At 46.4% G+C, this 12,495-nt stretch overlaps 2 protein-coding genes across 2 annotated transcripts in view; one reads left to right on the forward strand and one right to left on the reverse strand.

Annotated features, from left to right (window-relative positions):
- Positions 1–6,979, reverse strand: part of shroom4 (shroom family member 4) — a 37,391-nt gene extending 30,412 nt beyond the window's left edge. The window contains exon 1 of the mRNA XM_028973195.1: positions 6,796–6,979. Coding sequence (XP_028829028.1) covers positions 6,796–6,918 — 123 coding nt within the window. The 5' untranslated portion in view covers positions 6,919–6,979. The remainder of the gene's footprint in view (positions 1–6,795) is intronic.
- A 1,144-nt stretch (positions 6,980–8,123) lies between these two features.
- bmp15 (bone morphogenetic protein 15) lies at positions 8,124–9,978 on the forward strand. The gene is made up of 2 exons (XM_028973651.1): positions 8,124–8,262; positions 9,137–9,978. The coding sequence occupies exons 1-2, from the start codon at positions 8,133–8,135 to the stop codon at positions 9,976–9,978; spliced, it is 972 nt and encodes a 323-aa protein (XP_028829484.1). The 5' UTR covers positions 8,124–8,132.
- Positions 9,979–12,495: the final 2,517 nt, after the last annotated feature.

The following is a 12,495-nucleotide window of genomic DNA, read 5'->3' on the forward strand; positions in this document are numbered from 1 at the left end:
CCGGGGTTCGAAGACGTTCAGCTCCCGGGCCCACGTGCAGGGGCTTGATGTGGGACAACTTCAGAGCGACTGGCTTAGCGTAACACCGCCTCCATGGTCGCCCTTCGCATTCACCACTCAAATAAACAAGGCGAGGTAATGACTTACACTCCTGGCGGGGGGGATTGTTTTATCTGAACCGCCGGCCGGTGATGAGAGGGCTGAGTAATGGCTGACGAGATGGGAATTACAGAACGAGTCTCATCTTTTATCTATACAGAGAGAGACATCTGCTCTCCAGTCACCCCACACAGAAGCTCATGACTCCATGAGTCACTCTTCCTTTTCTGCGCCGATACAGTTATACACGACACACAATCATGTCTTTAGGTGTTGAGGCAGAGGTGGCAGTGGTGGAAGCGGCCCCGTAATCGGAAGGTTGCCGGTTCGAGGTGCCACTGAGCAAAGCACCGTCCCCACACCCTGCTCCCCGGGCGCCTGTCTTGGCTGCCCACTGCTCACCAAGGGTGATGGTTAAAAGCCAAGGACACATTTCGTTGTGTCACCGTGTGCCGTGTTGCAGTGTATCACAATGACAATCACTTCACTGTCACTTTCAGATGGCCTCGTGAGCTTGAATTTTGGTTCTGGCTTTGTGAGTGCGTGTCCCCAGTTTGCATTAGCGGTGAGATGGTACCTCTGTTTTGAGGCTAAAGAGAACAATGAGCTGGTTATTTCTTGTGTTTTATCTGAAGAGCTACAGTAGGTCTGTTCAAAGGCATTGTCAATAGACAGTTGTCGTTTTGCTGCAGTTTGTAACCGATGTAACCGGGGCAGTGGTGGCCCCGTAATCAGAAGGTCGCCAGTTCGAGCCCTGAGGTGCCACTGAGCAAAGCACCGTCCCCACACACTGCCCCCGGGCGCCTCTCATGGCTGCCCACTGCTCACTCAGGGTGATGGTTAAATGCAGAAGACACATTTCACTGTGTGTACCGTGTGCTGAGCTGCTGTGTATAAACAATCACTTCACTTTTTTTTTTTTTTTGTGTAACGCATCTTTAGGACAAACTGCGGTTTTGCGGTGGGGCGGAGCAATCAGCCTGCACTTCTGTGACTTACTTCAGTTGAGTTCTCCGATGCACTGGGACTGGGAAGCTTACAATGGCCTCCGCTTGAGCCGTTGAACAGAACAGTAACAAATGCGTGACCGCTATGTTGTTCACATATGCCTGGTCAACCGGACATAGTAAATACTAGAGAGTAAGAAATGTAAGATGGAAATCCCAGCATCTGCGTGAGAGTGGTTTCTCCCCACGTCACTTCCAGCGATCTGCACAGCGAGTGGGTTTCCTCCAGGTTATCCGGTTTCCACCCGCGCACAGAGGCATGCACATTAGGTTAATTAGTGACAACATTAATTGTAGGTGTGAGTGAATGTGTATGCGGTAATGGATAGTGAATGAATGTTTAAAAAAAAGAAGGGTGTGTGAAAGTAATCAAATCATTGCTATAGGCTCTAAAAAAAATAGATTTAAATATTCCATTCCACAGGACCACAGCCACTACCACACCAAAAATGCAGATTATCAGCACGTCACGTCAACCATTCTGTCAGGCAAGATAGAGAAGGACACTCAACCATGTATGAACCAATTAAAACTCGACTAGAGAACCAAAAACACACCAAAAAGTACAGTCACTTGCTTTCCTGAATTTCATTTCAACCTCAACATCAACCATGATGTTGTCGCTCTCTTCACTCGTTCCTACCGTTACTTCAGTCAGCCCCGGGCTAAAGCCCACGGAGTCTAGTTTACATTCCATCTGATAAAAGGGTAACTCCGTGACCCCCACAAAAAGGCCTGGAAAAAACACCCGCTCACATTCTGCAGGTAACAGCAGGGACATCATCCACACCACCGTTCTGCACAGGCTGAACACCTTGTTTTTTTTGCAGAAAATATTGGGATTTCTGACATTTAGACATCACAACACACGATGCAGACAAGACATCTGATTTGCCAATCAAAGGAACGAGCTAGTAGTTATATTGCTATATAGATACTGCAATTTTTTTTTTTGTCCACCCATATTCTACGTACACAAACTTCAACAAATAAGTCATTCCATTGTACCTTTTCATTTTACGTTCAACACAACATTCGATCCTCATGCAGCTGGACAAGAATGAGTTTGTGAGTGGTCGTACAATGCACATACACGTCCATCCAGGTCTCACCTACGGCAAAAATTTAATGTACTATGAAAGTGACTCTATTACAGACCAGAGTGGCTCACACCATCTGACAAGGCATGGAACCTTTTGCATTAGAACACTTGCACAAAACCAACTTTCAGAGGCACCGAGCTTCATTAGGAACCGGCACTTTTTTTTTTTTTTTTTTTTTTTTTTTGGGGGGAGTTTTATGGCTGAGGTCATTACTTAAACAAACGTTCCATGTGACTGTATTCACTTTCCGCCAGGTCAGAGTGTTCCCAGGACACCAGCGCGCACTATTAACCTGCAAAAACAAACCGATGGGCGTTTTTTTTAACAGGCCTTTAGCCAGATATACGTAGCAACATATACATATACAGCAACACCATTAATAAATACCATGTCCAAAAGTACAGTTCCACAGCAATAAATACAAATTTCCCATTATTAGGTTTAAGAAACTAGTTTTTTGTTCTGTTTTGTGATGTGTGTAACATTTTTGTATTAGTGCGTTTACATTTACGCCCCTATCCAGAGCGACTTACAATCAGTAGTTACAGGGACAGTCCGCCCCTGGAGACACTCAGGGTTACGTGTCTTGCTCAGGGACACAACGGTAGTAAGTGGGATTCGAACCTGGGTCTTCTGGTTCATAGGCGAGTGTGTTACCCACTAGGCTGAAACCACCCTTTTTTTTCCAGCTGCTGTTGGCCTGGTTGGACGGTACTCCATCGCTACCGCATGCTTTAATGTATACGGACGCTGGCTAGTCGATCTCCCCGCGCACACGAACGTGGGCCAGCGGCCAGCAGTTTTACAATCAGACTCTGTAATAAACGGCTGGACAGGGAGGAGCGGAGCGGCGCTGAAATAAAAGACGAGGCCAGTGGAAGGGAACGAGGCAGAGACACACACACACACACACACACATCGCTGGCTGTTTCCTCTGAGCAATTACGGAACTAGTGCACTAAACATGGCACCAGCTATGACGGGGAGAAAAAAAAAAAAAAAAGCATGAAAGAAACTTTTTTTTTTTTTTTTTCCTGACTGGAAAAGTCTATTTGGAAATCAAACACATAAAAGAAAGGTTTCTTTCACGCACACGTAACACTGACAGCTCTGTGTAGGACACACAGCATGTGTTTCAAGTTATAGCCGTGAACAAATCTATCGGGGGGGGGGTTAGTCGCGTTATCAGATTGACGGCAGTTGAATGCACGGCACACGGGCTTGAGGTTGGGTGAGAATTAACCGGCACGCCATCTTGAAAGGTCCCACTATTCATCAAGAGACCTTTTTTTTTTTTTTTTTTTTTTGACAATTTTGACACACGTAGAAGAAGAAGTGCAAAGATCTGGTATTACTTTAGGGTAATTAGCTCCTCATTGGAATGGTGGTTGAAACCATCGCATAAGCGATTAGACATACAGACATGCAGCATTTGCCACAGCTTTTTTGAGCGGGCTTTTGTCCGCAGCGAGGGATCCTGAGGTCATAGCTGCGCGTCTGAGCGGGCTTCTGGCGTCTAGGGGTGGTGAAAGCAACCCCCCCTCCGCACCCCAACAGTCTCCTACCTCTGTGGCAAGTAGCGGACGCACCTCGCTAACGGGCAATAGGGAAAAAAATAGAATAAAATGACTGGCTTCATATGAATTTAGCCACATAATAAATAATGATATTGCCATCCCATGTCCGAGTCCAAAACAAGACCGAACCCACAAAAAAATTAGTCTTGAGAACTTCAACACTACTGTGTGCACCAGGATACAAATACTTTGTATAACAATGACACAAACAGGTCACTTTCACTATAATTTTTCCTCATGCGGTGGTTTAATCTTATTATACACTGCTCAAAAAATTAAAGGAACATTTAAACAGCACATTGTAACTCCAAGTCAATCACACGTCACACTGCTGTCCACTTAGGAAGCAACACTGACTGACAATTTCGCAAATGGAACAGACAACAGGTAATAGGCAATTAGCGAGACGTCCCCAATAAAGGCGTGGTTCTGCAGGAGGTGGCCACCGACCACATCTCAGCTCCTATACTTTCTGGCTGATGTTTTGGTCACTTTTAAATGCTGGCGGTGCTTTCACTCCAGTGGTATCATGAGACTGAGTCTACAACCCACACAAGTGGCTCAGGTAGTGCAGCTCATCCAGGATGGAACATCAGTCACAGTCGGGAGTTGTGCTTACAGCCCAACACCATGCAGCACGTTTGGCATATGCCATTTGTTTGGCAATATTGGCAAATTTGCCACTGGCGCTCTGTGCTCTTCACAGATGAAACCAGGTTGACACTGAGTACATGTAACAGAGTCTGGAGATGCCGTGGAGAACGTTCTTCTGCCTGCAACATCCTCCAGCATGACTGGTTTGGCAGTGGGTCAGTAATGGGGTCGGGGGGCTATGGACCGGCCCACTTGTTCCCCGGACCTGAATCCAATTGAGTACATCTGGGACATCAGGTCTCGCTCCATCCAGCAACGCCACGTCGCACCACAGACTGTCCAGGAGTTGGTGGATTATTTATTCCAGGTCTGGGAGGAGATCCCTCAGCAGACCATCCGCCACCTAACAGGAGCATGCCCAGTCGTTGTGGGGAGGTCATACAGCCGGTAGTGTGTTTTCCATTTTAGTTTTTAAGTGTGATATCAAATCCATGGGCTGATAAATTGGATTTCCATCAATACTTTTTGTGTGATTTTGTTGTCAGCACATACAATTATGTAAAGAATTTAATAAGAATATTTAATTCATTCAGACCTAGGATGTATTATTTTTTGTGTTCCCTTTATTTTTTTGAGCAGTGTATTTCTATCGTGCTATTTAAGTGGGTTGTTTCCTATTTCTTCTTCCACATAAATACCATTTAAAATACATAATGTAGTCTAGACATGGAGGACGCCGTAGGAGAGCAACAATCCAGCAGCAGGGCGTCTACCTCTGCCTTTGTGCAAGGAGGAGACACCAGGAGGTTCACCTTGCACACCAGGCAACTTGTCTTCACGTTTAAAATCATGCGGCACCATCTACTGGTGCTTTCTTATATTACACTTGCCTGATTTATCCATATTTTTCTATGTGAAAATACCAACAAGAATTGATAATGAATTGGCTAATGTAAAAAAAGGTGATTATAACACTGCTTTTAAAACAGACCGCATTCACTGATTAGTCACATCAGACATCAGTATCTACAGACAGCGTGACGCACATCAGGCACATCCCCGACCACACGATCCCAGTGGTGCAACAGAAGAACAAACACGTTCACGTGAGGTAGTTAACGCAGACGAACTAACCTTCTCCCCCCCAGAGACTGCGCTCTCTGGGGGTAACGTCCTACAAAACATCTTCCTTCAAGGAAGATAAATGGACACTTTTGGGAGGAATGTTGTGTATGTGGTGGTGGTGGTGGTGAGGAAGGGCAGATCAGCCCCCCCCCCCCGCCGCACTTTTACTCCTAACGCACAAAAAAAAGAAAAAAAACACTGGTTGAGCTCGAATGCCTCCGGTGTGGCTCCACGTGAGGAACGGCGAGGAGCGTGGGCTTCTCGGGCCTGAGGAGGTGTGTGTGGCTCACACTAATACATCCATACATCACACGTCTAACCCGCGCTGCCGAGGACAAGCCAAGATAAAAGTGCCCCACCACACACCAGTCACAGGAAACCTGACACCCATTCATTGTTCAGGGGGGGGGGGTAAATCCCCCCCCACCAAAAAAAAGTCCTTTTCACCTATAATTGAGAATGCCTTATAAGACTCTCGTGGCTTAATTGAAAAAAAAAACAAAAAAAAAAACCAAAGCTTTAATATGAAAAGGGGTTGGTTTTAATTGTGGGAGCGGTTTTGTCCGTTATAACCCCCGTAAACCCAGCGACCCGATGCACCCCAGCTCAGGAGGAGGCACAAAAGTGTCCTTTTAAGAGGCGAACGCTGCCAATGTTTAACGCATTCTGTGCTGCCCTCCGTGCTTAAACCTGCGGGGAGGAACATTATCCAAATAAAGCTGCACCACACAATTAGAACATTCGGGTCAATGAGACTGGGCCGTATTGGTGTAATTGAGTACGATTGGGTGGATTAGAAAAATGTTTCACCTTACGATATAAAACCTTGTTAGTTCTATTGGATTTCGCCATAATCATTTAATTTCCTTAATTATAGCAAGTAAAAAAAAAAGCAAGCAAGATCTCACAGTCTGACAAACTTCACAAAAATAATAAAGTGGCAGCATGGTGCCATTTAAAATGAATTAAATGACTTTTTTTTGTGTGTGATGCACATCAGCTACCAGGCTGCAGTACTAACTTTCCCAATGAATTCATTCCTTCAATGGCCAGCGTGATCACGCAAGAAAATGCTGCAACGGGACTTGGGGGTTTTCAATTCACTTTTCGTTCAATTATTTAAAAAAAAAAAAGGAGAAATCTGACATTAAAAAATCCCAAGAAAACAGACCAGCAACAAGTCCACTCGTGTCCTGCTCCCTAAACACGAGGTCGCAGCGGTTCTCCGCAGCCCCTCCGCCGAAACGTAGAACTTTCTCCCCCCGGGCTCAATAGGAACGCGCCGCTTACTTTGGTTATGATGAGCGGCTCGCCGTGCTCCAGTCCCCCTTTCAGCGTGAATCCCCACGGCGCGCCTCCCTGCAGCTGGACCTGGACGTGGTGGAAGGACACGAGCTGCTCCACGGTCTCCATTCTCGCCTCGCATCGGTCCGCTCTACGCGCCACCAGCACGTCCCGCGTTGTGGAAAGAAAGGAGGCGAGACAGTGGGAAAGAGAGAGGGTGGGTGGGGGGGTGGGGGGGATGGACGAGATGGGAAGTTTGGGAATAGCGCTTTTCCAACTTTGCGTAGGAATTCCCTCAACAACAAAAAAAAAGCTGATTGACAAGCAGAGCAGCCAATGGAGTGCGGAGAGCGGCGGCGACGGTCCAATGACGGGCGGCGGGGGGCGGTTCCTCTCGTCATTGTCCCGCTAAACTTCTCAAAGCGGGCGGCTTGAGTCGTGACAAGGCGCTCGTTAGAAACACGAAACTGGCGCGTCAAACTTTTCATTATCTACACAGATCCCGCGCCGCGGAGGTCATAGTTCAGGGCTACAGTCCGTCGGTACCTTGTGTTTTTTTTTAAGGCGGCCAAATACATTCACTTTAGACAAACAATTCAGCTGATTAGTAGTATAAAGATGAACTTAAATAAGCTCCATAAAAGCGTCATGAGAATTCCTCACAGCCAATCAAAATGATGTGCGGTTTATGGGACCGTTTGGGGTCTAAAGCTGGGGGAGGGGTGGTGGGTGTTCCACATAACACTTCTTTTTCATCTCGTTGCCTGTTCAGTGTTGATTGTGCACATTTTTGACAAATTCCTGAAAATATATACACTGTGCAAAAGCAGCCACAAGTTTTTTTTACAAACAATCAATTCATGGCCTGTCCAGCTCTGATAAGTTTCCATAAAGCTATATATCACTTTTAAATGATATGTTATATCATGTTAAGCAGTAATGCATTAAAGGGAGGGTGAGATCAGCGTCATTTTAATAATTTTTTAGTGGACGCAGAAGCAGTCGGGTTTGGGTCTATAAAGCAGAATTGAAAAAGTCCGGAGCGTTGACGTGACACGTCGGCCGAGCAGCGTAAAGGGGGTCAGAGGTCGCGCGGGCCGCCGGGTCGCCGCCGAAACGAGCGCAAACGTCCGGCGTGCTGTTAGCGCCGTCCCCCCGTCCCCCGTCCCCCGCTTTCTGGATGATGGTAGCCCTCCTGGTCGCGCCAGAGGTCGAACATGAAGGCTCCCCGCGGTCGGGCCGTTCTGCGGCTCTGCGTGCTGATGGCGTGTCTCACGCAGGGCCTCGGCGCCCACGCGGCGTCCCGGCCGGCGGCGGCGGTGGACGCGCAGCACCTGCGCTTCATGCTGGGCCTGTACGGGAGGGCGGCGGAGAAGGACGGCAGGCCCAAGCAGCGCAGGCTGTTCGGCTCCAACACGGCCAGGCTGCTGCGCGCGTCCGCCGTGCAAAAGCGCTCCCTGTTTTCCCGCAGCGGTGAGTGTGTGTGTGTGTGTGTGTGTGTGTGTGTGTGTGTGTGTGTGTGTGTGTGTGTGTGTGTGTGTGTGTGTGATGGGGGGAAGGACACATTAACTAATTTAATCAATCTATGCCCATCCTGTGGGCTACCTGGCATGTAGTGTTGAACTTGGGTGGGTAACCCACTCGCCTGTGTACCAGAAGACCCAGGTTCAAACCCCACTTACTACCATTGTGTCCCCGAGACACATAACCACATAACTGTCCCTGTAACTACTGACTGTAAGGCGCTCTGGATGAGGGCGTCTGGTAAATGCCGTAAATGTAGTATTGCCGCTTGAAGGCTCATTGCCAGTCTTTCATATCCATAATTCCATGGTTTTCCATGACTAAAACATAACTGAGCGAGCATATTGCCTGTGCAGAAAACAATGACTATTTTACCGTACTAGTCGCTTGAACTGTGCACATCGTTGTTGTTGTCTACGAACGTCTACGATTTCCGCCAACGTAATATATATTTTTTTTTTTGTTTGGGGGAAGACTTCTGTGTAGCGTCCCTCATTTTGTGGTTGAACCCCATAACTGTTTCTGATATTGATGGCTCATTTAGAAGTGGCGGTTGTCACGGCCTAACGGGTAAGGGGGTGGACTCATTACCGAAGGGTTGCGGGTTCAAATCCGTGGCTTCCCGCTGCTCACTAATGCTGAGGACTCATTTCATTGTGTGCATTGCTTGCTGTGTATCACAATGACAAAAACAATTGTTTTAGAATGTTTTATTATTTTATGGGATTAAATGGGTTAAGGATCAAAATAAGTAGGTTTCTAATTATTTGTACCTGTCTTTCTCCCCCCCCCCTCCTTTTTTTTTTGGACTTTGCATGATTAGAAGTTAAGTATAATTTTACCCTAGAGTACAAAGTGGACAACCTTCCAATGGGCAGGATGGTGAGGGCTTCTCTGGTCCACCTCAGGTCCACTTTGGGATCTCACCTGCCTATGAACTGTGTGGCCAAGGTCTCGTATCTGGGACCAGCTGAAGAGCCGGGTGTGCCCTCAGAGGACAGGGTCACACTTGGACCCCGTAGCCAATGGACAGAAGGGGACGTCACAGTCCAGGTTTCTCGCTGGAAGGAGGGCCGACTGGTCCTGTCTGCTCAGTACCGCTGCCGGGGGGTCCGCCAGGAGAGGGGCCCGCCAGGCAGGCACAGCAGTGAAGTCAGGCGCCAGCTCGCCCTAACCTACCTGAAGCCCCCGGGACTGCTGCTGTTCCTGGAGGAGGAGAAGCACCCTGATGAGTGGGCAGGGAAGGCCACGCCTCCCCATCCCGTGTCTCGCTTTCGCCGCTCCAAAGAACTGGGCAGCATCGTGTCGGACATCCCCAACTACAAGAACGGCAAGAACCGTGTGGCCAAGAACCAGTGCAAGCTGCATTCCTACCAGGTGGCCTTCAGCGACCTGGGCTGGGACCACTGGATCATCGCGCCGCACAAGTACAACCCCCGCTACTGCCGGGGCGACTGCCCTCGCATCCTCCACTACGGCCTGAATTCGCCCAACCACGCCATCGTCCAGACCTTCATCAACGAGCTGGGTGTGGCCGACATCCCCCCACTCTCCTGCGTGCCTTACAAGTACAAGCCCATCAGCGTGCTCATGATGGAGAAAAACGACAACATCGTCTACAAGGAGTACGAGGACATGATCGCAGAATCCTGCACGTGCCGGTGAGGGCCGAACCGGGCGGAGGACGTCCCATTGAGATCCCTTCGTAACCCCCACCGTCCCAGAAGACAAGGGCGTTTTATCCACTCTGTGGACCGTGGGGCTGCGCTGGGCTCATCCGCTAAGCTCTTGCATAAAAATGTTCCTGGCAGGGTGGGATGAGGTTCTATGGCATTGTTCTACAGTGTTTTTGGGAGCCACCTTGTGTCTGCACTACAGTAATGGATGTGGGTTTTATATACTGTGTGTTGAGTCAATTAAGACTGAAGAGAAGCATCCTGATTGTGTGTGTGTGTGTGTGCGCGTGTGTGTGTGTGTGTGTGTGTGTCTGATCACCTTCATGTAGATGAGCTTAGTTTTGGAGGCCTGTAGATTTTGTACATATTTATGCTTTTGTACGTCTAGGCACTTCTGGAGGGTAAAAAAAAATTCTTTAATGGTTTTGTCCTTTAAAAATATGAAAAAAGCCCAAAAAAAAAAGCCATTTTAAAGTAGAGATATCAATCCTGTACTTTTTGAAATCTGTGTGATATGAAGCATCATTGGACGGGTAAATGTTTAGTGGTGCAATCACTGATGTAATGCTGCTTGTTCCAGTTGCGGAACAGTATTTGTACAACACTTTTCTGGTCAAAGTGGCCTCTTGAATTAAGAGAGAGAGAGAGAGCGCAAGAGAGAGAGATCATGAGCAAATGAATTTGGGAAGCTGTGCAATTGCATGCTGAAGAGACTGAAAGGGGGTGGGGGGTCGTCGGAAATGAATTTTTGCACAAAAACTGTGATTTTTATTAATATATTATTATTAAATATGGCTAAATAAATGAATAAACTGCATGTTTTGTAAACACAGTGTATTATTTGCTGTATTTGACGAATGTAAGAATGTAAATGGGGTTTCACTGTGGTTGTGGTGCTGCTGTGTGCCCGGTAGAGGGCGCACTCTTATCACGCAAAAAAAAAAAAAAAAAAAAAAGGTTCCCACCATTTACTGGGGGTTTAAAATTAAAATAACTGTGGCAGATTTCCATAATTAAAAGAATTCTAGTCAAAATTAACATTTCAGATATCCACAATTGCTCTGTTAAATATTGCTGGGAGAAATGACATCATCTTTCCCAATCATGTCTATTGGGCTTTTCATTTCAGATATTGGTCTTACTATTCCCAATATTCTCTTTGGTAATACAAAATTAAACAACCTTCCGGAATCCATAAAGATATTCTGAATATCAAAATATATACCTCTCCTAGTACAAATGTTACTGCTGATATGTTAAAATACTGTTATCTGCAATACATATCCATTCTAGTTATTAAATGTTAAAACTACTTGCCGAACACAGTCTGAAAACCTGACCTCCTGTGCAGCGAGGTCTCACAATCCTCAGCTCACCGAAATGTCCTCTGCGGAACGGGGTTGAAAAGGGGTTCTTTCCAGATCCGTGAGCCTGGCCCCGTTTTTAAGGGGAATGCAGGTTGTTTCCAGTATTGTGCCGACAGCGGTGACATCCTTGCACTTGGGGGCAGCCCAGATAAGCACCAAAATGATCTGATATTAGAAACTCTTTCAATTTAAGTACGATAAACGGAAAAAAACAGAAGGAAGATTTTAATAAGTAGTGTTTATAATTTACAAGTACATTTTTTTTATATCAAGCAATTTCCTTTGAGATTAATAAAGTATTATGCTTGTGATTTACAAAAATGCAAGAGAATGTTGGACTATTAGAACCCTGGAGCTGAATAGTGTGTTCTAGTTCTCTCAGACTTGTACTTCTTGGGGAAGTCATAATGGTCTCATTAGGAGAAACATTCCTATTGCACATCTAATTTAAACAGTTGTTGTTATTAATAGTGATCGAGCTCATCATTTTTTCTTGTTTGAACTGTGCGTCTACAGTGTCTTATTTCCCCTCACTCAAAGGAGTTTTTACTATGTTAGTAGTAAGTGGAGAAGCCGATGTTAATTCTAGTCTCTGCTGCGCAGAGGAAAGTTTTAGATGATCTGATATTTGCACGTTTCATTTGTTTAATGCGGCCTTGCAAATGGCTGAACTGTGTCCATTTTCCCAGAGTAGGCTTTAATTGCCCTCAAGTGTGTGTATGTGTGAGTGTGTGTGTGTGTGTGTAGTTTTCAGTAGTCTCTGATTATTAAGTGGCTGCATCCACAAATGCACTCAGCCTGACCTGCAGCAGATTTATACGCTCTGGGAATGTCAGTCTGGTTTTGAAGTAATGCTATTGTTTTTAAACTGGTGTCGTGTTCTTCGTTTCTTGGGAAAGGATGACCGCGAGGAGACAAAGATGAAGATCATTTAGAAACTTCAGGAATGGCTCCAAAACAAATAAGACCAGGTTAATGTTCTCTGACCAGCACTTTTGCCAGAAAGGTCTTTTAAGAGATCTATGTGGGCCAAAATGATGGGGTCTGTCGCATTTAAGAAGCTGCTCTCATAAGCAGATCTGGACAATATCAGAGACAGAAAGACAAGATCTTACTAATGCAAATCAGAAGCTTTGCTC

This window comes from Denticeps clupeoides, chromosome 1 (genome assembly GCF_900700375.1).
Source record: "Denticeps clupeoides chromosome 1, fDenClu1.1, whole genome shotgun sequence".
In the NCBI taxonomy this organism is placed as follows: Eukaryota; Metazoa; Chordata; class Actinopteri; order Clupeiformes; family Denticipitidae; genus Denticeps; species Denticeps clupeoides.

Excerpts from the sequence above, each read along its gene's own strand:
- bmp15 (XM_028973651.1), top strand. The coding sequence starts at position 8,133 with ATGCTGGGCCTGTACGGGAGGGCGGCGGAGAAGGACGGCAGGCCCAAG. Across the intron at positions 8,263-9,136 it reads CTCCCTGTTTTCCCGCAGCG|AAGTTAAGTATAATTTTACC; the intron begins GTGAGTGTGTGT and ends TTGCATGATTAG.